General features: G+C 41.4%; 1 protein-coding gene across 1 annotated transcript in view; it reads left to right on the plus strand.

Moving 5' to 3' along the window:
* abca12 (ATP-binding cassette, sub-family A (ABC1), member 12) overlaps nucleotides 1-26,850 on the plus strand; it is a 64,365-nt gene that overhangs the window by 18,189 nt on the left and 19,326 nt on the right. The window contains exons 19-51 of the mRNA XM_023428595.2: nucleotides 205-317; nucleotides 531-598; nucleotides 1,050-1,201; nucleotides 1,359-1,489; nucleotides 1,774-1,916; nucleotides 3,302-3,469; nucleotides 3,703-3,920; nucleotides 4,869-5,816; nucleotides 6,047-6,153; nucleotides 7,341-7,447; nucleotides 8,153-8,352; nucleotides 8,910-8,986; nucleotides 10,092-10,222; nucleotides 11,401-11,571; nucleotides 13,322-13,486; nucleotides 13,626-13,821; nucleotides 13,983-14,122; nucleotides 14,862-14,981; nucleotides 15,144-15,234; nucleotides 15,640-15,819; nucleotides 16,323-16,683; nucleotides 17,627-17,741; nucleotides 18,061-18,390; nucleotides 18,958-19,027; nucleotides 19,113-19,247; nucleotides 19,506-19,667; nucleotides 19,901-20,084; nucleotides 20,755-20,973; nucleotides 21,774-21,970; nucleotides 24,120-24,277; nucleotides 25,096-25,332; nucleotides 25,560-25,698; nucleotides 26,068-26,314. Coding sequence (XP_023284363.1) covers nucleotides 205-317; nucleotides 531-598; nucleotides 1,050-1,201; nucleotides 1,359-1,489; nucleotides 1,774-1,916; nucleotides 3,302-3,469; nucleotides 3,703-3,920; nucleotides 4,869-5,816; nucleotides 6,047-6,153; nucleotides 7,341-7,447; nucleotides 8,153-8,352; nucleotides 8,910-8,986; nucleotides 10,092-10,222; nucleotides 11,401-11,571; nucleotides 13,322-13,486; nucleotides 13,626-13,821; nucleotides 13,983-14,122; nucleotides 14,862-14,981; nucleotides 15,144-15,234; nucleotides 15,640-15,819; nucleotides 16,323-16,683; nucleotides 17,627-17,741; nucleotides 18,061-18,390; nucleotides 18,958-19,027; nucleotides 19,113-19,247; nucleotides 19,506-19,667; nucleotides 19,901-20,084; nucleotides 20,755-20,973; nucleotides 21,774-21,970; nucleotides 24,120-24,277; nucleotides 25,096-25,332; nucleotides 25,560-25,698; nucleotides 26,068-26,314 — 6,180 coding nt within the window. The remainder of the gene's footprint in view (nucleotides 1-204; nucleotides 318-530; nucleotides 599-1,049; nucleotides 1,202-1,358; nucleotides 1,490-1,773; nucleotides 1,917-3,301; nucleotides 3,470-3,702; nucleotides 3,921-4,868; nucleotides 5,817-6,046; nucleotides 6,154-7,340; nucleotides 7,448-8,152; nucleotides 8,353-8,909; nucleotides 8,987-10,091; nucleotides 10,223-11,400; nucleotides 11,572-13,321; nucleotides 13,487-13,625; nucleotides 13,822-13,982; nucleotides 14,123-14,861; nucleotides 14,982-15,143; nucleotides 15,235-15,639; nucleotides 15,820-16,322; nucleotides 16,684-17,626; nucleotides 17,742-18,060; nucleotides 18,391-18,957; nucleotides 19,028-19,112; nucleotides 19,248-19,505; nucleotides 19,668-19,900; nucleotides 20,085-20,754; nucleotides 20,974-21,773; nucleotides 21,971-24,119; nucleotides 24,278-25,095; nucleotides 25,333-25,559; nucleotides 25,699-26,067; nucleotides 26,315-26,850) is intronic.

Below are 26,850 nucleotides of genomic sequence, written 5' to 3' on the forward strand. Positions count from 1 at the left end.
TGATAACTATGATAAAAAACCATGAGGCCTCTGCATGCCAGTGACCATAATGAACAACCCCTACAGATGAATAATTAAAACCAAAGAGAAACATGGAATGCATGCTGTTGCACCATCTGCAATCCTTTGATTAAATCTGATGAGACATGATCTTTTGATAAGACGTGCTCAGACGTGAGATATTGATGTGCTTTGTTTCTTAAGGATTTTGAATGAGATGAAGACAGTCCAGAGCCTCCTGCCACCAAACAGCACAGCACAGGCCTACGTTTCTGTGTTCATTAACATCACTCACTTCATCTTGGAGTCTGGCCAAGGCAAGTCAGCTTCTCAGTGTCACTGTAGGTGGACATGTTGAATCCTGATGAACTCTGATGGAGTGCACTTCATTATTCATGCTTTGATGCCAGGCTGCCTAGGAGCCCCAAGTAGCACAATACTCTACTAAGTTTCATGTGGTGGATTATGTTTAAATGCTTGACACTAAAGTTGAAGTCCACTTTGTGAAAAAATATCTCTTGTGATTTCAGGCAACATGAGTCTTTGGGCAAGTTTTGAGAATGCATCAGTGGAAAATGTTACCATGATTATTCACCAGGTAAGTCTTGAAATGTGTGTATATTTTTGTTTTAGTTTGTTTTAACTCTTTAAATACCTTTAGTGTGAATTCATATGTGGAAAATTAAACATGCGTACAGTCTGGAAGTCAAACATTACATTACATTAAAGATAAAATGCTGATAAAACATCTCAATGACATCTCTGTGGCTACTGGAATGGCCCGGTCACGAACCACACCGTATATTATAGTGATAGGGTAGTGAAGTATTGTATCAGTAGTCATCACAGATAGACAAACAAAACAAAAAAACATGCTCTTATCATTTATCAAAGTTGTGTGCCCTTTACCCAGCATTCTTATCATATTTGGGCATAGGGCATGTACAACACAATCCTTGTAGTTTTCTGTAGGTTTTGCATTCAATCACATGAAAATGAATGTGTGAAAAATGTAACTTTAGTTATTTTTTGCTCTTTTTTTATGTCAGATGGTCAAACTGGTGAACAAACTTTTGCCACTTCTCATGGGAAGCCCAGACCTCCATAACACAATTTCTTCATCTGTGGAGGCCTTTGCTCACCTTTCCACATTCCTGCAGCAGGTGATTGCTGGCGAGGCAGATCAAAACATGTGGGACAAGTAAGTTTAATTGCCACTCGCAGCGGAATCAAAACAAACAAGCAATTAATTAATAATTACCTAATATAAATTCTGAATGTATTTATTTCATAATAAAGCCTGCTCTTAAGTTTCCTCTGAGATTGCTTTAAACCAAATGCCCTGTGTTTTTTCATAGACTTGAGAAGATGCTAGAAGCCCTTCTGTCACCCCTTGAGGGAACAGAGCTATGGTACAACATCTCAGCTGTTATCCCACTGATTGAAAAAAGCATAGAAAGTACAGTGAACAACATACAAGCACAGAATGGTAAGAACACTATGAAACAGCAAGGCTATTGACTTAAATTAGTGTTGCCAGGACAATGACTGTTCAGTGATCAAAAATTATCATTCATAGTAGAAGAGTAAGGTGGAACAAGACTCATATTGTATGTGCAGTACATGTCAAGTAAGAGACACAAATAGCACCAGTAGAGTTGGTTCGTTTTTTTTTTTTCACAAATAAATAGTTGCTGTTCCAAACTTATGTAAGTAATTCTTTCAGTAAAGCCATTCATGTTGGTCAAACTGTCTGTCTTTTCTTCCTCTCAGAGATGATACTAAGCCTTCAGATACCAGTGGTGACCCTGATGAGAGAAATTGCAATGTCTGTGAACACCAGTCATTTCAACTTGTCTGAGGTCACGGAAAGAATGCAGCTTGCCATTGAACGCACCTTGCAGGCGGCTCAGCAGGTTAGACTGCCACTATTTTCTCAGGGATTGTACTTGCACATACCGTCACTGTGTTAAATTGTTGTCACAGTCAGTCGCCCGAGCTGTTTCTGGACATGTTTGCGTGTGTATGTGTTCGAGAGAGAGCGCCTACATTGTTACAGAACTCTTCATGCATTACAACAATTAACAAAACGTATCTTTCATCTTGGCGTCACAGCTAATTTACTGATAGTAGCTGTTTCAAGAGCACATGCAGTGTTGCTCCATGTAGGTGTAAACTCTATCTGTTCCACCTGCCTGCATAGGCATGTGCATGGTTATTTACCCTTCAAACAACTTTTGACATATGACATTCTCATACCAGGACATGAATCACATGTGGGAATGACTTGGCTTGTTAGGGTCATTGCTATGTACCTCTGTCAGTGGTAAGATTTAGTGATACTAATAGAATGCCATCTGATGTACAATATTGACGCATCACAGATCATTATTAGTTTGTATGTTGGCATGCAAAACAAACAAACAAACACAATAGAAAGGAGGTGCTTCTGATGTTTTGTCCACCCACAGATTCATGTTCGTGCAATAAAATGTCACACAAAAGATTGATTTACAAATTAATATAAAGTTAAATCATGCCCTCTGACACAGTGTCAAAAATATTAATTCAAATTAACACATTACATCTTCTAACAACTTTATTTAATTTGTTACAAAAAGTGAAGGGTAAAAACAACACATTCCTCCCTGTAAAATCACAACGTGTTGCAAAAGCTGACCAGCTGCTGGCTGTAGTTTATTTACTCTACAAATGGGCACGTTTGCTGAAATGTCTATACTATTCCATTAAATTTATCATTATTGCTCATTTAGTTTACTTCAGTCTTCTATGCTGTACAAAATGTGCTATTACATTCCCAGTTGCTCTCGTGTTCATTGTTTAACGATATTATCGGGCCTTAGAACATATTTTTCTGATGCGTCGATATCATTATCAGCCTACGAAAGCCAGTATCAGATGGGCTCTAATCCATGCCATTCGGAAAGTATACTTACTATTAAAGTGTTGTCTTGTGTATACTTTTGAGGGAGACTCTATAGCTAACCCAGTTTATGTACACATACATTGTGTGTGCATATGGAGTATGTGTGGGTGTATACCTGGTGTGTCAGTCTGTGTGAAATGATGATACCTGTGTGAGATCGCTGCCCTTTTCTCTGCTTTCCGTAAAATTGCAAGAACAAAGAGATCATGATATTTTCCTCCTGCCACTGGCTTTTGTTTCCCGGATACTTTGTTCTGTGTCCATGTCTGTCTTGCATCTGAACTGGTTTTCTCTGAACAATGCATGTGAAACACAATGACATGTTTGTCTTTTCGTTGACATTTTTCCCTCCAGGCTAATGCCACATTGGAGTGCAGTGAAGCTCTCAAAGCATGGGAGCCAGTAGGGGAGGCAGCAGGGTTAAGCCCTGCCACCATGGCTATGTGGTGTAACATCAGTCTGCAGCCTGTTTTAGAGGCCTATGCTGCATCCCAGACTGTCTACTCCAACCTGAACATGAGTGTGAGTGGAGGCGTGCTAAATTGAATAGGAAATTGCAAAGGAACTAATTTCATAGGAGGATATTACATTTTGAATTTGTTTGTCAGACTGGACTAAAATATTAAAATGTGTGCCAAAAATACAATATTTATTCAAGTACATTTAACAGTTTCACCACTTGGTGGCAGTGTTGACACACAGAGATAGCTGCCAATTGTTAACAGTCCATTTCTTGCTTTGTGTTGTCTGTACAGCACATGGGTGTAAGACCAATGAATGTGAGTGCAACAGCTGCCGCGATTGTCAAGAACATACAGTTACTCTACCAAGGCAATGTTAACGCAACACGTGTGACGGAGCAGCTCATCATGACTCTCTGCAGCCAGTTCTCTATGCTGGCAGGCCAGCCTCTGAGCCTAGAGGCACAGTCTTACTGGTTGGAGCATCTCCAGGAGATGCAGTTACAAAACAGGTGACTATTTACAGCTAAAATCAGATTATGTCATTACTGACATGATGCTCCAAAATCGCATAATGAGAAACCCATCATACTGCACTTCCTGTTTCTTTCAGCAACAGATGCCTCTGTAGATCAGACAGAACAGGCTACAGTGCAGCCGTAAAATATGAGGACAGTGTGGTGCAGTCATAAAATGCAGTGCAGCCACTAAACAAAACCCACTGAACATGATAGTCTGATCATATTTAATAGTATTTTATTTGATTGTGGAAATGTTCCCTACATTTCCATTGAATTCAGAGCCAGTTGTATTTCTATACAGACCCATAGATACAGACTCATCTGTATATGATTTGCTGAAACATTTGTTGCTACAACATTATCCACAATGCACCAGTCAAGCCAATTTGATTTATACATGATTACATAACGAATTGGAGTGATCACATTTGCATTCAACTTGATTAATTTAATGCGGGTCTGGCTGAAAACAGTGAGGCCTGCGCAGATAGTGGCTTAACCATGATTCAGCTAACTGAGACATCCTCTTAAAATTGATTTCCCTTTATGCGCCAGCTGCAATAATGAGCCGGGCATGGTGATAAGGATCACATTCTGCATATTGTAGGGAATCAATCAGGTCTGACTACATGAGTTATAGATCATTGATCACAGTGGAAAGACTCCACAGTCTATTTTGAGGATGAAATGAGAAAACTGTGTTAATAAGTATAAAGCATGATGATGAAGAAACATTACTTCTGGCCAAATATGAAAAATTGGAGCTCTATGGAATCATTGTATTGAGGAAATGTAAAAAATGGTTTGCATGAAAGAAGTTGGTGAGAATTAGTCCTAAGTCCATCGTGTATGGAAATTTCAAATTTTTCTATTTTTATATGAGGCTACATCTGAAGAATGAACTTGACCTGACATTCAGTGAATTTCTCCCCTCTACAGCTTGTCTTCCATCAAAATGCTCACAGATGAGCTGCGTAAGGTGGCCCCGTTCCTCCAGCCTTACATTGGAGCTATGGAGAAAGCACTGTACCACATGATGAGCAACAGTCATCTTATTTCAAACAGCAGCTCATGCCAAGACCTCCTCAAACAGGTAGCAATGATCTTTCTCACCTCTGCGAACATCACCTCAGAAGACATCTTCTCCATAAATTATGGAAATTTTTCTGGACTCGATGAGGCATCTCTTACTGGCTTGATGAGACAGGCTGTCGAACTGATGACTGAACTGAAAATATTTGGTGATGAGCCTATGGTTTACCAAGCCTTGGAGCAATTCCTGACATCCAACGGCACAATCTTGATTGTCCAGAAGGTGGCCAATATGTCTGCATGGTTGGCCTCCACTCAAGCGTCTGGACTAGATCTGCTGACCCAGGTGCTTCCCAAAATGTATGACATCCTGAAGTCCTTCTTGTCTGTCCTGAGCCAGATGAGTATGGACATGCCAGCAAACACGCAGCTGTTTGAAGACCTAGCTGGAAACATAATTGCAATGCTCAGGCAGTTGGTGAGCACCAGTGGTCTTCTGCTGCCCATGCACCAACAGCAGGTCATGTTTCAGCCAGAAATGATGGGCGGTAGCCATGCGATGAGGGTCCGACACAGACGCGAGGCCCCGTTGATGCCAACAAGGGACCCGATGGATGACTTCATAGACCTGTTCTACATCGACTACCCTGCCATGTTCAAAGCCATCTCTGGCCTTCCTACCGAAGGAGAAATCATGGAGACAGTCCACATGTTCTTTGCCAATCCTGACCTGAGTGTTGTGTTGAAGGGAGCTACGAGTGAGATGCCGTGGGGCCTGAATGCCTCTCGTGAAGATACCATTAATGCTGCCCTTGGGGTGCTCTCCTTTCTCACTCTACCCAGCGCATTCCAGATGTAAGTATTATTTGCACTGGGCCAAATACAGCTTTAGGAATCAGGGGAAAAAAAGAAAACATTTTTTCCCGATTTGTTTTGTGTGAACTCAGTATCTAGCTGAAGATCTAAATTTGCCCTAGGATCCAGAAATAACTGCTTGTTATCAGGCTCTTTTGCCTAATTTTTCACCATTATGTTGTCCCCATTGGTCCTTGTATGATAAACAGTCCTTTTTCAATCTTCCCCAGGTCATCAATGGATCTCCTGGTGAATGCTGCTGATATGCTTCCTGATGGCTTTCCATTCTCCTCTGTGCTTAGAAATATCAGCAGAGTTCTGGCCAATGAGTCTCAAGGTAACATTACAGTTCAGATCTACTGTCTCTCTGACTCAGGACATTTGGAGGCTTCTTCGGCCAAGGACAGCTTTATAATGAGAAATGTGCACTCATTAGTTAAATGGAGACTCCCCAAATGAATGATGCGTTATCCTTTCAGTTTCTCCGAATTAACTTTACCTACTGACTCCGCAGTGAATTCCCTCCCACTCATGCATGGCCTAATTGTCACTGTGCTGTAGAGTTCACACTGATGCTGCAGCTTGTGTTTACATACCAGCTGTGACAGTATGTATCTATAAGCACTGTATGCCAGCCTGCGCCATTAAACAGTCACACAGCTTGGAACAGTGCCACCTTTTTCTCTGACCTTCACAGCTATTGTGAGACCATGGGAAGACGATAAAACGTTTTGTTAATGCTGTTGTTATTGTATACATGATTATAGTGTGGCATAATTCATTCTGAAGATATGAGGAATAAGACTTCACACCAGCTTAGCTTGAGCTCCCAAAGAGCCCAAGGCCATATGGCCCTTCTCCAGCAGAAAGCCACTCAGCACCTTTTTAAATCTCATTAGCAAAGTAGAATTCAATCACTTATCCTGTCCGCCCTCGCTAAACGTCTCCCCTTGCACTCACACAAGTGGACATCTATGACCTCCATTTGATTGGCGCCTGTGCTTGTGTGATAATGTCTTTAGTGCATAGAATCACTCTGTAAGCAGCAGTAGCTTCACTTCTCCGCAAACATGCTCATACACACACACACACGCAGAATGAACTGTTGTAATTGCAAAGACCTCTAGGTGTTGAACACCCTGAAATTAAACATCACCATTGTCTAATTTTGGCCTAATTAAATATTCTGTCATCACATCTTGCTACCTGAGGTGCTGCCTTTCTTGGGGCTTGTCAGATGTGTTTTAATGCACGACAGCATCTAGTACTGCTGGCCCTTCTGGCCCCAACAGTCCCGCACTGGGCTTCACTTTAAGCACATCATTTGCTGCTCGCTGCCTGACGACGCTGCCCTGTAATGGTGTGAGTCGTAATGAAGCCCAGTGGGATGTCATGTTATTCCTTCACCTTACAGACCTTATTGCCCTCTTTTTCCTTTCTCGTCCTATCTTTCTGTCTAACTCCAATAACCTCTCTCACCCTCATTTTTTTTCTTTCTCCTTTGCCCTCTCCCTTCCTTCACAGAGAACCTGATCCTCATGCAGCAGACCTTGCAAACAGTCACTGAGCTCGTCCAAATTGGCGTGACAGACCCGCAGTTCACAGAGCAACTTGGCCACCTGAGATCCCAGGTCTCTGCATTAACCCTGCCACTTTTACGTATTTATCATTCATCAAAATGGGAAAAAAGATTTGACTTCAGAATGTCTGAAAACACTGAAGATTTTTAATTTAATACAATTTAAATCATTTTGATATTTCAGAGCTTAGAGCTACAACATAACACTAATGTTACCCTGGCTTAGACCCACCCACAAATATGATAAAAGTATCCAATGTTATTAGGGTGGTCGTGTTGACTTGTGGTTTAAAAAGGGTTGATCCGCTGTCTTATAATCAAATATGTACAACAATAACAACAACAACACTGATTGGATTTTGGTTACAGTTTGAAAAAAATTGTTTTTTGTAGGCTGACAGTGAGGCTGGTTTGGTATTATTTGGTGTTTGTGCCAAAAAAATAAGAAATCATCAAAGTATTCAATGTTTTGCTCAGACCCGAAAGCGAAAGTCTGGAAGTCAGAGTCATCGACAGAAAAACTTTTCAGAGAAACCATCATGATCAAATTCTTTAGTTGGAGTGGAGTTCTTTGAAGCAGTGAGACAGATTTATTTTTTATTTTTTGCAGGCTTTAACCCCAAATGTAATGTCCTAAAATGAACAATCAAGTAAAAATATTTCTATGCCACAGTAGGTTGCAATTTATGACTAACCAACCAATCTTTGCTTCAAATGTGGGATCACATGGTGCTTATGTGACTTACATTTGTTATAGGTGTGCGCCTTGGAGAATACAGAGTCTGTGCATCTGTTGATGCGGTACCTCTCCATCGAGCCTGGTCAGCTGTGTCACACTTTCCTGCCCAGCCTGCAGATCCTGGTTGAGAGTCTGATGATGAACACAACCGCTCTGACCGATGCCGTCTTCCAGACCTTCATCGGAAATCCTAGCACCTACAATGTCCACGCAAACTGGTATTGGCATTGTCTTCATCCGTCTTAGATGTGTTTTATTTGAAAGGCTTTCACAGCAGTTTGTTCACAGAAAGCTGCTTTCACCTTTGAGTGATTCTCAAACTCGGGGGCCCGGCCCCTGGGCTGGGCCATGGAGCCCCTGCAGGTAGGGTGTGGACGAACAGGGGAAAAATATGGAGTGCAATTAAGTTGAATGAATGTAATTTATGTAGGGAAAATAAATAAACAAGATTTCGCTAATGCTATTGTTTTGACCTTTTTTTCCCCTATAATTCAATCTTTTTTGTCAGTTGCTTCCCCTATTATTGTTAATTGTTAATAATTGTGGGGTGGGGCGGCATGAACTCTCTGAAGGGGGACAGTTTGAGAACCACTGGTTTAGATCTTTACCCCTCTTATCTCTTTGGTATAATTTGCTTAAAAGTACCAGAGAGTGGTCTGGGCTGGCACTTTATAGATCTCAATTAAAGTTACAGATTGCTGTTGTTTGGAGCCAGTAGATGAAGTTTCGATGTGTTGGTTTAATTGAATTTTCGTGGGTGTGTGTGTGATTGCAGGACCTCTGTGTTGAGTCGAGGTATGGGCTTTAACACCAGCATCCTGAGCCCTCTCAACATTAACATCACCTCCCCAGGTGAGACATTTTTCTGTATCATGACGTTTCAGTATTTCAGTATCAGCATGATGGAATACAGCATGATATTGGGGAGGGGAATTATGAATTAATTATCAATATAGAAAAGGGAAGTCTATGTACAGATGAATCAAAACTGAATATTTATCAATTAGTTTCCTAAATGGATATGTATATACTGTATGTACCATACTTTTCATGTGTCGATGTAGTTTTATTGTGAAAATTCTTATTTAAGGCTTTGGTCACGTTTTGTTTTTTATCAAAATCTTTTTGAGGTTTTGCAGGAGATAACAAATGCACAGTGCCGTTCTGTCATTAAGAGAAATGAGAGTAGGATCATGTAATAATAATATATAATAACAGCAGCTGGCATCAGTGCTAACATGTAAACAAAACACCAATGCACATAAAATATATGTATCTATACCAACACTGAAACAATCCCTCCCCAGTCACTGCCAGCAAGCTTTAAACACTGATGTCTAGCTGCCACACCGAGGATTTGCAGTGTGTGAGTGAATAGTGTGCAGGGTAGTGAAGCTGCATTAAATCAAGCATTTACATGGTCTGGTGTGTATTTTAAAAAGGATATGGTCACTTTTGTATTACAAGAGTGCTGCCTGGTGTGCAATGACTAGAAAGAAAGCAGATTACAAACCTTGTTTCCATAACAACCGACTGCTCAGTTCATCTCACCTGTTACTCACTTGTGTTACCACTTTGTTTGTTTGTTGATTATCTAACAATAATAACTTATTACAGCCGCCTATTTCTCCAATGTCACTTTATCCAAGATTGTTGCTCTGGTAAACATTGTCAGTGTCACATTGTCTGCTTCATTGTGACCGGCTGGCTGAGAAAACATGTCATTGAGTGCTGAATACCCTCAGCAGCCAGATGTAGCTCTTTCTAAACAGCAGTTTCTGTAATAAAACAGGTAGTACCAGTTGTCAAATAGAAAAAGGAAACCTACATGCGCACACATTCTAGGCAGCTGTAGTAGCCATTCTATGGTTGGGAGTGCAATTGTTATACCGTACTACATTATGAATTATAAAACATTATGAATCTAGAAATACACTTACATCACTTTACTCCCCAGGAGCGGTGACGGTCGGTGAGATGCTGAGAAATGAAACCGCCTTTATTCTGGATGTTCAGCAACACATGGATTTTGATCCAATAGCTCTGTACCTGCTGATGGAAACAACTCTACCAAACAATAATTTAGAGGTGAGCCCAGTGCATCCTCATTATGCATCCACATACAGTACATACTGCAAGTGTGAAAGCAAACATTCAGTCACGTCTTTAGTGAACCTGAAGACAGATTGCTCAGATTGTGCAACCGTGCAGAGCAATCATGTTCCTAAATTACTCAGCCAATACTGTGTAACAAGGTCCATGTTTTCACATCTGATGGTTGCCAGATCTGCTAGGCTGTCAGGTTCAGCAGGCCCATTGTGGTCTCTTTCAGATGAAGCACTATACTTCTGCAGCCTAAAAACTGTGCCAGATCTCCCCTTTTTCAAATGAGCATATTATGTAGACTTGCATCATTGTATTGTTTTTGTCATGAGGCTTATGTAGCCTATGCACCTTGCTTAAGGGTGGTGCTACATGGTGCAACTTACAGTAAATGTAACTTATTCTACTTTGATTGGGGAGAGCCCGGTAACCTTCAGCTAATGGCACAGAAGGTGCGCTTTGTAAAGCAAGCTTGTTCTATTTAATACAGTATCAATCAGGCTAAAAAAAGAATTAAACTGTTGACTTTACAGTACAATGGATTCTGAATTACAGGCCTAATCAAAATCATTCAGTGGCTGGCCACTCTCCATGGACCATTTCTCTAGAGCAGACATGATTTAGTAGAATAAAAGGCTGTCATCTGGAGGTCTTTGCTAGTACACTGCAGATTATGAAGCAAGTGCAGAGAAAATCACTTTAATTGAGTTTGTCAGCTGGAGGCACCACATTACTGTCTGCACACTACACAGGTGAGTAAAATAACAACACTAAATGGGGTTGTAGCTGACCTGTGTGTCCTTTGAATTGGAACAAACACATTTCCATGATTGCCAGTTTGAAGAACAGTTAGTATCTGGTTGTCCTTTCACTGTTTTACCACTCAGAATTGTCTCGATATGCATGTTTGATTACCCACAATTCTTGCGTACAGAGAGGTAAAACTGACCCATTTTTACTAAATGGAGGAGAACTTACACCCACCAGGTTGCAAATTGCCACACTACTGCAGGGATTTGGAAGCCTGTTTACCACATAAAGACTACCATGGAAATAGGAATCTGGTATCACTGATGTGAATGCACTATGAGAGCAAGGGCCCATTTTTATAGCTGTGTGTAGTTTTGTGCATGACATACCTTTTCCTGTGCTCCTGTTGCCAGATCCTGTCGTGGTTGGTCAACCTGCGTCAGTGCAACTCCACCGCACCCGTGAACATGAAAGAGGCAGACATGGTCATCTTAAAGGCCTTCTGCTCCCTGTCTGTTGAGCAGTGGTACAGCTTTTCCCTGCTGATGGCTCGTCATGTCAACATGGAAAAAGTCATCTACAGAGTAAGGCTGAGTCTTTTTGTCAGTACGAAAATAACATAGTTTACTTTCTTTAGTACTTAATTGCAATACTAAGTTGTCATTTTGTAGAGAATGTGTGAATTTGATGATTGCACATTGTTCTGTAGCGGCTGAAATGACAAAGAAATTGTTTCTGTTGGGCAGTCACGATATACTTTTGATGCCGCCGTCTGTTTGTTTGAGGAACATGTGAGACAGAGAGAATTGCTTTTGTGCAAGAAAATGTTTGTTCACTAGACAAAGCTCTCTCTGTCATACATTTTAAAAAAATATATTTCATACTGCAACTGATGTTTTTCTATTTGATCTAAGACAGCAAACACTGTCCATCCCAAAAAAACCCAAGTGGTGTCCATATTTATCAAGGTATAGAACAGTTCCAGTTAAAGGGGTTACTTCAATAGATCTGTTTTCTATTTCAAGTGCAACATTTTCTCTGTTTAACTGTAAAAATATCAATTTTCATTATTTTCATTCTGGATTTAATTTAATATGCTGTCTTAATTTGTAGTTTTGACTTGATTTTTGATTCTAATCAAAATTCCTTCACTTATACGTGTACATAACTCCGCAACAGGGGAGCACTGCTCACTAATCCTATTTAATGATGACAAGTTAACCTGAAGAAATCCACTTGTTTGCAGTGACGGTTGTTCTGCAGTTCAAACTCTTAAATAACTGCGTCCGGTTCATGCATTTATTCTTTACTTTACACTTTTCCCTACTGGACCTCTGGAAGGCTGTTAAACTAAATATAAATTCAATGCAACAAATACTGATTGGTTGATTCTCAGCTGTATTTTAAACTGCTCTCATGGAGGGATCAAGGGACGAACTGAAAGCATTTCTGGTAGTGATGAACCCACATAAAATGAGTTTCTGTCAGCTTTATGGAACTTTCTAACCTGTTACAGATCATTGTTTCATTTTGATGGCCCACAACTTTACTGTTTTAGTTCATTTTAATACTCTCATAAGCACAGTTTACAGACGTAACAGGGAGTTTGCAGCTCTCAAAAGTCCACTGTGCACTACCAGCAGATAGACGTAGTTAGCAACTAGCTGGTGTACATATTATTTCCCTCACGAGTTAAAAGGAGAGTGAATATTGGACTCACATCCATCAGGAGGCCAGAAACAAAATTCCAAAATTCCAAACTGCAGATATCGGTGGCAGTGCTACTGTGTTGACAATACATCTTCAGTTTCTTCGTTGAATTTTATCGGAGCAACGTTGCCTGTACATGTGGCTGCACACTGCAAGAATTGATAAAAATAAGACTTCAGACAAATCAGACAATTTGACAAATAAAGATTGGTTACGAATGGTGAACAATAGCACTGATTAAATATCAGTTAATACTTGCTTTTCTTTATCGTGTTCCCTCCACTGAGAAGGTCAGATTATTTCAATGTATGATGAGAGAAACCATAAAGTAATGACAAGGACAGAGAGGAAAAGGTCACCAATGTTGCAATATGATGAAGAGAGAAGTATGAAAGTGTGACTTTGTGAGGGTGTGAAACTTATAGGATATGGTCCTAGCAGAGCATTTTTCATTTTGAGGATAGGCTTTTTCTATTTATTCACTTTTCATTCAAATGAGTTTTAGTTTGACAGAGCACTTTGCTGCTGTCTTCCACAACATGCAACTCATCAGGCTTTATAAAAGGATCTACAAAAAAAAAACAGCAATAGAAATATGTTTGTATGTTGATCTTCTACTTTCAGATGGTGTTGTCTGAAGAAATGCAGGGCGTGGTGGGAGTTATGCTTCAGATGGCTGAAGTTATAACAGACATGATGAACAAGATTTCCCCTGCCATCAGTCAACTGCAGAGCTACCTGCTCTCCATCGAAGACCTCAACCTGGTGGCCGACAACGAATTTAGCCAAGTGTGTACCCTTTACTACTTGTACATTGCTACACCCACAATGTTCTCGTGTGCGTTTCTATGTTCTATTTTGCCAAAAACAAGGATGCAAATATTTTGGTGCTCCAGAAATAGTCTCAAGCTCCGTTTTTCCCCCCCAGATGACCAGAGGACAGAGGAGCACCATCTCTACTAAAGCCACGTTTGTCACCCTCTCTCGAGCGTTGTGCAGTAACGGTATCCTGGCTCTGTTTGGAATCTCCAAACTCCCCGTCGCGTCCGAGTCAAACCCCTCATTCTCAGATAACCAGCGGAGGGAGGAGATGATTGAGAGATTCAAGATTCCGCGAAATGCCAGTATGTAGGGAAGGAGGACAGATTTGGGGTTTTTGGACACTGAATTTTAAAGTCATTAAGCAAAACTAAGCATTAAGAGACTGACATATGTTTTCCTGATTTTGGTCTTTTAGTGGGATTTGCAACAGGCTTATTCTTTAAACTTTTGTTTCCTTGTATAGCTCCCTTCTGTATGAACATGTACCTAGACATGGTCAATACCACAGGAGGAGCCATCGCCTGGGCCTTCCTCAAACCAATGCTGATGGGACACATCCTGTACACCCCTGACACCCCCGTCACTAGGGCCATAATGGAGAAGGTATACAGTACATATCGTATAACTTAACACATGCACAAGTTACCTCCTCTGCCCTTTAATCCACTCACTCTGCAGCTGATATTCACTCTGAAAGAAAAAATATGTTGTTTTTTTTTTGTTTTTTTGGGGGGGGTTTTATATATGGACATAAAGTGCTACATATGCGACCAACTATATTACACAGGTTACCTGGAAAACCTTGTTAAACTATTTACTCACCTGTCTCCAGTATATGAAAACAATTGTGATTGCCCTTGTGTGAGGGCATCTCCACTTTCTTTTCTTTTCCTTTGTTTTTCAGTTGAAACGCCTCACAGCCAGCATGTATGGGGATTTAGCACCTTCATGACCTTTGTAAACTTTATGTTCTAAATCCTCCAAAATGCCTCACCTCTTTCAGTAGTTTTTTGTCAGTGCTGTTTCTAGCTTTTCTAGGCTATAGTTACCTCTTACGTCTTCGTTCACCCCCCAATGGCTTAGAAATGCTAGGTTTTGGAGAATATGGATATTCGTATGCACCACTGTCTTTTACTTAGGCTCTATTTTGTGCAAGCTTGACTTTGTTTTTAGTATACTGCTGCCTTCACAGGTTTAAACAGCCACACACACACACACACACACACACACACACACACACACAGACACAGACACAGACACAAACACATACACAGCAGATTATGAAATCTTGCTGATACCCAGCCATTTCACATGTTCTCGTCCTTGTCCTAACCTTGCCCAGGCCAACACCACCTTGCAGGAGTTTGCAAATCTGAGGAAGTACTCAAAAGACTGGATTGACTCCTCCAACTACATCATGGAGTCCGCTGTAATACTCAGCCACACTTTACCAATGCTGCAGGTACATAAACTCAGAACTGCCTCCTGTATATCTTACTTTTTTAGCCAGCTCACTGTTGTAGGAAAGTCTAGAGATAAACTTTGCAGTGGTCCTCGACGAGTTTCAGCGCCTGAATCTTGATGTTGTGCGTCATGTCTTCCACTCCCTCTCCCCTCTTGTCAGAATTCCCTCGGCAATTCCTTTGTGAAGAATTTCATTGAGATGCAGACAGACATCAATGTTGGCAGAATGAAGGAGACGCTCAGCAACTTCTGTGAGTGAGCATTGGAAGGTCTTACTTTTGTAAGCTGCAGATAGCAGGCTTACGTTTACATTCCTCCCTCTCTTCTTGTCTGTAAAATATCCACACAATCAGAAAATGGGACTGCTCCTTCGGTTCATAGGAAATGTTACACTCATTTCAACATGATTTTCTTAAAGCTTCTCTCCTTGATGAGATTATACATGTCAGTCATGTCAAAGTCAGACCTGGCAAGCTCTAACTTTGACATACAGGTACTTAATTAGATTACCTTGTATTGTCAGACTACATTTCTACCCTAGTTAAGATGTAAGATAACAGGAACAGTCACAACAAACATCAATATAGATTTACAGCAATCAAAACTGAAATTTAATTTGCCACTGTTCATTAATTTCTTTCTTTCTTTTTCTAAAGCTAACATGACAGTGATGCTGGAGAAGAACAAACACATACTGAACCAGATCACCACCTTGTCCACCCTGATGGTGGACCTCTCCTCCTGTATCAAGTTTGACCGTTACCGTGGCTACGACTCTGCCGAGCAGCTCAACACTGTAGCTCAGGAACTTGCCAAAAATCGCGATCTCTATGCAAGTGAGTAGATATTGGGTATAATGGACAATCTTTATGTAAAAATAGAGCAGACTCACTACAGGAACTGCAATGGTTTCTAATCTGCTTGAATTGAGGTTCATTTTGATTGGTTTTCCATTTCTTGACAACTGAATCATGCACACTGTAATACAACTATTTGAAAAAGATTCATAGTATTGATTAATCTTCCCTCTACTGGGGATTTCCCATTAGGATTGTCCAGATAACAGAGGACTACAGCCCAGTTCTACAAATACCCATGTTGTTAGTTTGCCTTTCACTGTGCAGTAATGCACTACTGGACCTGTGTCTGTGTTAGTTTGTGGATAAGATAAGAGCAACGGGTCCTCCCTGTTGATAATCAGCTGAATTGAGGACACTTTGGAGAGATCTGACTCAGTGCAACAGTATCTAGGACAAGGAACTTAGACAGAGTTTATCTGATCTTTAAATGTTGCCCAGTACAAACTGTATGCAGTGAGATAGTGCAATCTGTCTTTAAGGTGTCATCTTCAAGCTTCCCAAAGATGAGGACTCCTCCAAGAAGCGCAAGGCCAGGTCTTCATCCTCCTCCTCCTCCTCCTCCTCCTCCACCACATCCTCCACATCCTCCCTGCCTCCCAAAGTCAGCTACACTATCCGCATGCATATGGACAATGTCATGCGCACTGACAGAGTCCGGGACCCCTATTTCGTGAAGGACACTCACATCTTGGCCCGGCAGACCATGCGCTACAACCGAGGCTTTGTCTACCTCCAGGAAAACATTGATCGCGCTATCATTGAGACCCAGACCGGGCAGAGAGTCTCAGAGCCGGCCGTCCAGCTGCAGCCCTTCCCTTATCCGTGCCATCTCCGTGATGAGTGAGTCCCCCAAATACATAGATGCTCACTGGCATACACACACATACGTGCAAAAAAAGCACATACAGCTACAGCATGAACATACTTCCCTATGAATGCATGCATGGAAACGTGAAAAGATACACAGGGTCCCCGAGCGGATGTACAGGCACTGATGTGGAATAATGCATGCTCTCTCATTATTCATTTGCCAGTTGGGTTCATTCACAGGAACGTTTCACATCATAATTGGCTCCACACCATGTCAATGAATATTCACCATTGTTGTGCTTTCATTTTTGAGAAACCACACACACACAAGCTCAGACACCCTTCAGGCCTTTAATATCCATCCATGAAGAACACCACTCATGTCTGTAGTATATATCTAGTCCAACATGGGTTTGGAATTAACGTGTGCATCGAAAACACAACACTATGTCCGATAAATCATGCTCGAATGTAATGCCTATGTTTGCGCTTGCCCTCGAGTGTGACTTAAGACAGTGCTGATATCTCATCTAAGAAACACCAGCGGGCCACTGTGTTTGGCTGGCTGCCTTCTGACCAACTGTAAGATATGATGATCCTCGCCTCTCTGTCATTCTGATTTATTACACAACTCAGTTTCTGACACGATAGCTGTATAATATGGATGCGTGGTATTAAAAATTCCAAGCACTAAATTCCCATGTATCAGGGCCCCAGATATGATTAAGTTAAAAAATAATAATAATAAAATAGAGAAACATTTATTTTTTGAAAATAACACGAGGATAAGAACATGGCTGTCAAAAGTCCCCAAACCCTCCTTCAACATCGCTCTTCCTCTCTGCATCGCGCTGTCTCTCTCTGTCAAGCCAGTGACTGAGTGATAGGCCTTTTCATCTCCTGTTGTTGACAGTGATTGGATGTTAGGTTTTCTAGAAATTTGACTGACAATTGGCATCTCTGTATTCCCCAGATACCTGGAGGCCATCTCTTTTGTCTTCCCACTCATGCTGATGATAGCCTGGGTGCTGTTCGTGGCTGATTTTGTGAAGAAACTGGTGCATGAGAGAGAACTGAGGCTGCACGAGGTAAAGTTGATCCAAGCTGCCACTGTATTCTTGCATCGAACGCAGGCTTTTGGGTTAGGTGGGTCCACTGGTTGTGTTAATCACTCATTGAAAAAACACAAATTATTTCTGAAGCACAGTTAACAGTGTGAAAAGCAATACTTTTCTCTCAGACACATGAGCACAGCCTCACTTCCAGACTTTCTGGCATTCAGTTTCACATCTTTTCACTGCTGTAAACATTCACAGGCACTGGTGGCAAGAAAGCACAAAAACTGTCTTTGTTTTTACTAACATTTCAGTGTTTTCACATCCTTTTTTTTTCTTCCTTGTTTCACAGTACATGAAGATGATGGGAGTCAATCCGCTCAGCCACTTCTTCGCCTGGTTCCTGGAGTGTGCCGCCTACCTGGTGCTGACCATCTTCATCCTCACTCTGGTGCTGAAGTACGGCAGAATCTTGCCCAGCAGTGACGGCTTCCTCCTTTTCTTGTACCTCTGTGACTACGGTTTAAGCATCCTGGCCTTCAGTTACCTGATCAGCTCCTTCTTTGACAAGACCTACATCGCCGGCCTGAGTGGCAGCCTCCTTTACATCCTCTGCTTCTTCCCTTTCATCGTGGTCATGGCCCTGGAGACAAATCTCACCTTTTCCCAGAAGAGCGCTCTGGTGAGGAACGTCTGAACCTCCTGTATCATTAGTTATGTATATTAAATTCCTGTGACATGTGTAATAACTTAAGACACCAAATAATTCAATTTGCCCTGGATTAAATGAAGAAATAAGGAATGTAGAAGGGGAAATTATGTCATTTCACTTCATTCCAGAATGTCATTTACTCTATCCATCTTAGAAAACAATTTTACTGATATTATGATTCAAACTATATTAGCACAGCTGCACAAATGCCAGTTCTGTTATGAGTATGTCTGGATAAACAGTGGCTTTTGCCCTCAGTTGTTTTCCATTATGAGGCTTTATTGTTATTTTTCATTCAACATGAAATCAGTGCACACATCTAAAGCCTTATTTGCCTTCAACAAAGTTCCTCATATCATGTCACGAAAAACTTTTGAAATATATCACTTTATACTCCACAGAGCTGTCAAGAGTAAAGATGAGTGGAATTATAGAAAGGCATTGTGGAAAAAAAAAAAGATATCTTTTTTGATATTCTTTTTTCTTTGCTGCTGCTGTTTCTATATCCTGTCTAATTTGCCTCTCACTTTCCAACAGAGCGTGTTTTCCCCGACCTGTTTCAGTTACGCCAGTCAATATATCTCTCGCTACGAGTCTCAAGGAGAAGGTATGAGCATGTAAACGTCTGACTATCATCAAACAAGCCAACAGAGTCAGTGGAAGGCAACATAAAACTCTGTTTTCTTCTTTAGGGATTCACTGGAGCAACTCATACACCTCACCCATTGCTGGTGACACAGCCTCATTCGGTTGGCTCTGCTGGCTGATGCTCATCGACTCCGTCCTCTACTTCATCATTGGGGCTTACATCCGCATGGTCTTCCCAGGTAAACACTAAAAATCAAAGAAACCTTTGAAAATGTGAGCAAAGGGATCTTATATCAAGGAGTCCTGATGCGAAGAATTCATCAATGATTTAATAAGCCTTTGACTGATATTATTTTACATTCATGGTGATTTTTCTTTGTACTCTCATAGTGGCAATAATATCTTAAAATGTTACGTGAAGTGTATATTGCTCAACGACTAGTTGAAACAAATGCAGCAGTTAATGAGCAGTGTCTGCTTCTTTTTTTACCTATTAGGAAAATATGGCATCCCAGCTCCATGGTACTTTCCCTTCAAAGCCTCCTTCTGGGCCGACCTGTGCTGTTGCATTAAGTCAAAGAGTGAGGTGGGCAGAGGACTCCTCTTCACCAACATCATGCAGGGAAACCAACCTGTCTTCAATGACGACAAGGGAAAAGGTACAGAAAAAAATGGCATTGTACTATCCTGCTGCAGATAACAATAAGTGATGCTGTGTCCTCTGGTGTGTGTTTTGAAGCAAGAACATGATGTCTTCCCTTTCACTGCCTGTCATTTTTTTTTTCTAACCCTGATGCCTCGCGACATTTATATTTCCCCCTCACTCTTCATTTAATTCCTGTCCCCTGTTAGTTTGATTTACAGGTTGCCTTTGTCTCCATGTTTCTCTCAGGCCAGAGCACTCTTTCCTCCCAGGATGGTGAGGATTTCTCAGCGCTCCCTGTGGGCGTTGCCCTCCATGGTCTCGGCAAGATCTATGGTGATCGAGTAGCCATTGAAAACCTAAATGTTTCCTTCTACGAGGGCCATGTCACCTCATTGCTTGGTCACAATGGAGCTGGCAAGACCACCACCATGTATGTGTGGCACAATTTTTCCCAGTTTTCACTGTATCAGCATGTCTTAAGATGAATACAAATGCATTTCGACCATTCATACATTGTATGCTGTGTCATTTGAATTTAATTTGTGGATCCCTTTAATCATCTCAAAGGTTTGCTGCTGACAGGGAGATTGTTTTGTTCAAATCTGGCACAGCAAATGAACCGTGGTAGAGCTTAGCCTGATGGGGCTTCATCAACGGGAGCACTTACATTTACATTTTAAATGTGACTCATTTCGCTTATGCTCTTATTCAGAGCAACGCACAATAAGTGCAGTCGCAGAATAAGATTTAACAATGCTGAAAACAAGCAAAACCAAGAGGGAATTTCTTGTCCCATAATATTCCTGGAACCAACAAATAATTTAAGATGAAATCACTGGTGAAAAAGTACACAAAGATAGAAAATGGAACTAAAAGAAAGGGCATTTTCAACCTTTTGTGTCTCAGGTAGCAAATATGAGCAAAAAAATAGAAAACCTGGCTCATAATAGAGTGTGTTTGATTTTTCTATTGTGAAACATGAAATAACCAAAAAACTCTGAGATGATCATAAATAATTCTACATGAGCTGTGAAGCCAGAATTAAATCTGGCAATGCAGTATTGTGCTTCATTTAATAAATGATGGTGCTCTGTGTTTAGGTCTCTCCTGACTGGCCTTTTTGCCCCATCCTCCGGCACAATAGAGGTGTACGGCAGAGACATGCAGACCAACATCGATGATGTTCGCAGAGAGCTGGGCGTCTGCATGCAATATGATGTCCTCTTTGACCACATGACCACCAAGGAGCACCTGCTGCTGTACGGCCAGATCAAGGCCCCGCACTGGTCACACAGAGAACTGCACGAGCAAGTCCGAACGTAAGTAATCAATCATCTAGTGGCAAAGAGAACATCCTCAGTATATCAAAATCACTGTGTCTTTCAGATGATATCAGAGGTTGTACATGATGTGGTGGTGCCATTTTATCGGTCATGCTGACTTGCTTTACAACCTGATATCAAATAACGGTGTCCTTAGGTCAGTCGATGGCTAATTCTTCTAATAAAAAGGAAATATAGACAGTGAGCACTAACCAGTGCTCAACACCAAAGGTTACACAGGGGAAATAAAAAAAAAAAAACCAGTGCCAGTAATGGTCAGATATGGTCATCATCAATCAGATTTTATGGATATAATTGCTGTAATTCACAGGTGTCTGTAGGCCTTGGTGCCAGAATTCTAATCCGTGGTAAGAACAAAATAATAGTTCATTTTAGCATCTCAAGAGCTGTGAAATGATTCAAGCTCACATTTTGCATAAGAATTGTAAAATATTTTATTTTATCACACTTTGTTCCTTTGCATCTTTTTTGGACAAGCTTATGGGAGCAAGTCTGAGGAAAATCATTTTTCATTCTGTGGCATCATTAAGCTGCAGGTTGAACCCCCAGTTGCATCATGAGACTATTTCTGGAGGCTTTCTGCATGACAAGAGAAGCAGTAATAAGGCTGAACCTACAGGCAAGGAACTGTACCTCTCCTCTGGTTCCTGCAGTGCAAGACGCCTGAGTAACTGATAGAACTGATGACTATAACTCAGAAACTGGGTTGTAATGCATAGAAAAAGTATGTTAACATGAGCTCTGTGTTAAATGCGTTTCATTGACTCCCCTACCAGAATCCTAGAGGAGACAGGCATGTACGCTCACAGACACAAGCGGGTGGGCACCCTGTCGGGGGGCATGAAGCGCAAGCTGTCAATCTCCATCGCCTTCATAGGGGGCTCTCGCTTGGTGGTTCTGGATGAACCCACCACAGGAGTCGATCCCTGCTCCAGGCGCAGCATCTGGGACATTGTTATCCAACATAAGAAGCGTGAGTGTCTCAGATACACGCACACACACACACAAACACACACGCAATGAACACTTATAAAAGCTTTCCTGTTAATTTGAGTTCACCAACCCGCCATTGAACCCCAAGCTACAGATACTTGACTGCTATTATTACTATTACCACAGACCATTACCGTTACCACTAATAATGATGATAATAATAGTAAGAAGAGCAGCAGGAAGAAATAGCAGCAAGAGAAAAAATGAACAGAACAAAACGAGAAAAGTACTCTCTCCTTTTATGTCATGCAGGATCCCGCAAGGCTTGATACTTGGCCCGATTTTATTCACTTTGTATCTGCCACCCCTTGGCCATATTATTTGCCACTTCAATACATTCTACCATCGTTACGCCGATGACTCCCAGTCGTATGTCTCGTTTATCCCTAAAAATTTTAACAATCCAGATTCCCTGCACTGCTGCCTTGCTGCTATCAAAGAGTAGCTTCCTCTAACGTCTTGCAACTGAATTCTGATAAAACTGAAGCTCTGGTAATTGGTCCTGATCATTTTTTTTTTAAAGTGCCACCCCCCACATTTGGACTACTGACAGCTAACTTAAAACATTCTAGAAAGAAATGGAGGAGTTCATATAAATCAGACATATTGCCACTGAAACTAGTTTTACCCAAAAACATAGCTGTGCAACTTATCCACACCCTCATTTCCTCTTCCCTTTTCTCCTATAAATCTTTTTTTATATGCCTCAGTGACGCAGCAGTTAGTTTGTAATTGGTGGAGAATCCAGCAGCAAGTTGTTCTGACAAACACTAGACATAGAGAACATATCTTTCCAGTCCAGGCAGACTTAAACTGGCTGAATTACAAAGTTTTTAAAAACCCACCTGTATTGGTTGATATTTTTATAAATTATTATTTTTCTAGTGGTGCAGCGGTTAGCACTGTCGCCGGCTGGGGCCTTTCGTTGTAGAGTTTGCATGTTCTCCTCATGCCTACATTGATTTCTGGCTTCCTCTCACAATCCAAAGACATGCAAGTTAGATTAATTGGCGACTCTAAATTGCCCGTAGGTGTCAATGTAAGCATGAATGATTGTTTGTCCCGATATATCAGTCCCGTGATAGACCCACCCTCTCCCAATGTCAGCTGGGATTTGCTCCAGTGCCCCTGCAACCCTAAAAGGATAAGTGGTATAGCTAATGATGAATGTATCATGGTGTTCTTTCTGCACTTTATTTTATTCTGTAAGTTTGACTATTCTCCTGTTGTGTTTTATTGTATTGTATTTTATGTGCACCTGTGTAGCACCTTGATTTTTAAAGTTACTTTAGAAATCAAGTTTACTTGCTTATGTAAAATATAGCCAGTATGTAACATTGAAATGGACAAATATTTTTTATTATTATCATAATAATCCTTGCACAAAAATACTAAAATGCACATTGCTGACACTCACATGGCACAGATGATACAAGCTCTTGCTGTGGTGTTTTCCACTGATGTTGTTATGAGAACAGTGAACCTGGAACCGGCCCTGTATGGCTTTCCCTTGCTCAGCTTCCTACTTTAAGTTTAGCATATAATTATTCTAAAATAAATCCAGAAGTACTTTTTCTTTAGGCTCTCTTAGGGGAGCGGCGGTAATGGCAGGGAGACTGCTAAATGTCATATAATTGTAGATGTAGAAAATATCCTGTGTAATTGGCCCTGTCTCAGATGTTAGTGAGAGTTTGGTGCCAGGGGAATGTATTTGAAAATAAACTTTCTGCATCGCTTGCTGGTTGTGCGCCTGTTACTCTGATGATGTGTGTGTGTGTATGACAGAGCTTGCATCGGGCTTTGTAATGCCTGGATTTTGGTTTGTTTATTTGGATGTGTGTAGTGTGCGCATGTTTGTGCGTCAGGATACACACACTTACGATGCCAAAATCACTAGGAGAGGAGAATGAGAAAAATCCCAAATAATTTTGCCAAAGGACATCTAAATGTTGCTTCTGTGTTGTACTTTCTTTTTTCTTGAAGCCTTGAAACTCCTACTAAGCTTCATTAAATAGTTATTATTAAAAGCTAGGTATTAAACCTAATTTTACTGTGTACATTTCAAGGGATGATATAATAATGCACCTACAAATAACACAAATGTGTGTTTGGTCTGTGTGTCCTCTCAGAACGCACCATCATCCTGTCCACCCACCACCTGGATGAGGCCGAGGTGCTGAGTGACCGCATTGCCTTCCTGGAGAGAGGAGGGTTAAAATGCTGTGGGTCCCCCTTCCACCTGAAAGACAAGCTGGGTCAGGGCTACAAACTCACCCTCACCAAGAAGGTATCCATCCATGATGTTCTCCTAACAATGACACATCTTAGACAATGTGCAGCCATATGAAACATACCACAGTGCATTATAATAGTAGAGCTGTCTTACTTGTGTGTAAATGAATTCTAGGTTTCGTCTCCCCGACATAAAGCAACAGTGTGAATTGTATCACATGTACTGAAAAACTGCTTGATGGACCAAATCCCTGCACATGCGATGCTGTGCTGACTGCTGCAAACTTTCTCATACATTTTTGTTCAGCTGTCTTCCCAGTGAAGCAAATGAAAAGAGGTTTTTTTTTTTTACCATGCCTGTTTGGTGGCGTTATATGCGAGTTAGATGTGTAGAGTTGGCAAAAAGATGCATCTGAGATCACACATTAAGTCCCTTCTTGATTATGCCGGCCATATATTTTGGTCAAACCCATGGTTTCCTCCAGTTACAGGATGTAACTGAAGAGTTTCTTACACCTGTTTCATGCTTCATGTTCTCTATGTACATCTATCTGAGGTATCTATGCTAGTGCTCCGTCATTTCAATAACTTCTCAGATAATGTGATGCCAGTTTCCTACATCTATCTCATCCTTAAAAGCAAAGTCAGATGACTTTGGACAACGCTTTCATGAAAAGCTGTGACAACATTCTATGATGAAGGGTCCTTCTTCCAAATGTGGATAATCCTAGTGAACGTCTTTTACTCAGTATACCATGAGAGTCAGTCGTAGATGATGTTCGCAGGGGAAGAATTGTGGCGCACACAAAAAACAGAACCACAAGAGTAACGTAGATGTCATGTCATTATCTATTCCTATTTTTATATGTGCAGATGCAGAACCTAGAATCCGAAAAAGCAATTGACAATGCTGAACTGAAGGCGTTTATCCAAGCCCATGTACCTGAAGCGCGACTGAAGGAGGCCCAGGGTGGCGACTTGGTCTACTCGCTGCCCCCCTTCACCTCATCCAACGCCTCCTCATACCGCTCCCTGCTGACCGCACTGGACTCCAACCTGGACGCTCTGCAGCTGGGAGGCTATGGCATTTCTGACACCACCCTAGAGGAGGTATGCTCACACGCACACACCCACACACGAAAAGCACAGGTTTACACTGCAGTCAAAGTGGAGAAAAACATGTACAGCTGCTGGGGTGCTACTTACTGTGAGTGTCCCCTGTGCAAATGTGCAAATGCCCCAAAACTTTATCATACGCACATGTAAACTTCTTATAAACCATGACATATATTAGATAGACCATCTGACAAACACAGGTTTTGCTTTTATCTCTGTAGGTGTTCCTTCAGTTGACTCATGGAAACACAGAAGCTGGGCTTGAGAACGGCCCCCTCTCTATCTCAGAGACCGTCTCGGACACGGGATCCATTGACAGCTTCCCTTCAGACACCAGTGAAACCTTGAGTGACCGGATCAGTGAGTTCCTCCTTTCTTCTTTCCTCTGCTCTGTCCATCCCTCCTTTCTCCTTTTTCTTTCACTGTTCACATTATTGAAAATGATCAGTGTGCTGAAACATTCTTTTTATTTCTTTTTATATGTATATATTTCAAATTTTCTTGACCTGAAATAATTGACCATTAACTTACTCAGCTGACCTGGTTCTACAGCTTCTACACTCGAGACACCCATCTTACCATCTTTTTTGATACTATCTACCTGTTAACCTTTAGCTCAGTGTGCCTTAGAGAGAAACAGCAGACATCATTAAGCCAGTAAGACAGTAAGTACATGCATTAGTACAAAAATGTAAGAATTTTTATCTCCATTTCCTCTCCATATTTTAGAGCTCACCGGTTCATCCATGGTGCGCGGCATGGCCCTGGCCTGGCAGCAGATGGCGGCCATACTGATGAAGAGGTTCCAACACAGCCGCAGAGACTGGAAGGGCCTGATCTCCCAGATCCTGCTTCCTGTTCTGTTTGTGGTGTGTGCAATGGGCCTGGGCTCCATCAAGAGCGATCTGCGGCACTATCCCGAGCTGGAGCTGAGCCCCGCACTCTACAACATTGGACCCAGCTACTCTTTCTTCAGGTCAGTTCTAATGGCAGGGAGCACTGGGAGGGGAGCAGACAGACATAAACACAGCAAGGATAATCAGCTTGTTTTTACACAAAGCATGTTTGGAGCCATTCAACTGAACATTGAGGCTTTGCTCTTTTATTTCAGTTCATTTGGCAAAGTCAGGGCAATGCCACAGAGACTCTGGTGGCAACAGATATGCCAAGATAGATGAAAAATTGTACCTTGTCCAGACAGTTGTTGATAAAATTCAACAGCGCAAGGAAACAAACCCTAAACTTGTTGTGTTTTAATGGATAAACATGTTAAATTATGGCAAGGGCTACAGTCAAAAATGCATCTTAGGTGATATCTCATACATAACAGCAAAGTTTGGAGGAGGATGAACTGTGGTCACTCGGATGAAAGACTGAGTTTTCAAACAGCGGAGGGGCTGACTGCAACACCCCTGTCTGATTTTGATGAAACTTTCATGAAGGGTTGATGCAGCTCGTTACTTGATTGGCCTGTTGGATTCCTGCATCACTTTTATGGTGTCGGTGGTGGTG

The sequence above is a fragment of the Seriola lalandi genome, unplaced genomic scaffold (assembly GCF_002814215.2).
Source record: "Seriola lalandi dorsalis isolate HSWRI2012SDOR001 ecotype SW California unplaced genomic scaffold, Sedor1 jcf7180002054881, whole genome shotgun sequence".
Taxonomy (NCBI): Eukaryota; Metazoa; Chordata; class Actinopteri; order Carangiformes; family Carangidae; genus Seriola; species Seriola lalandi.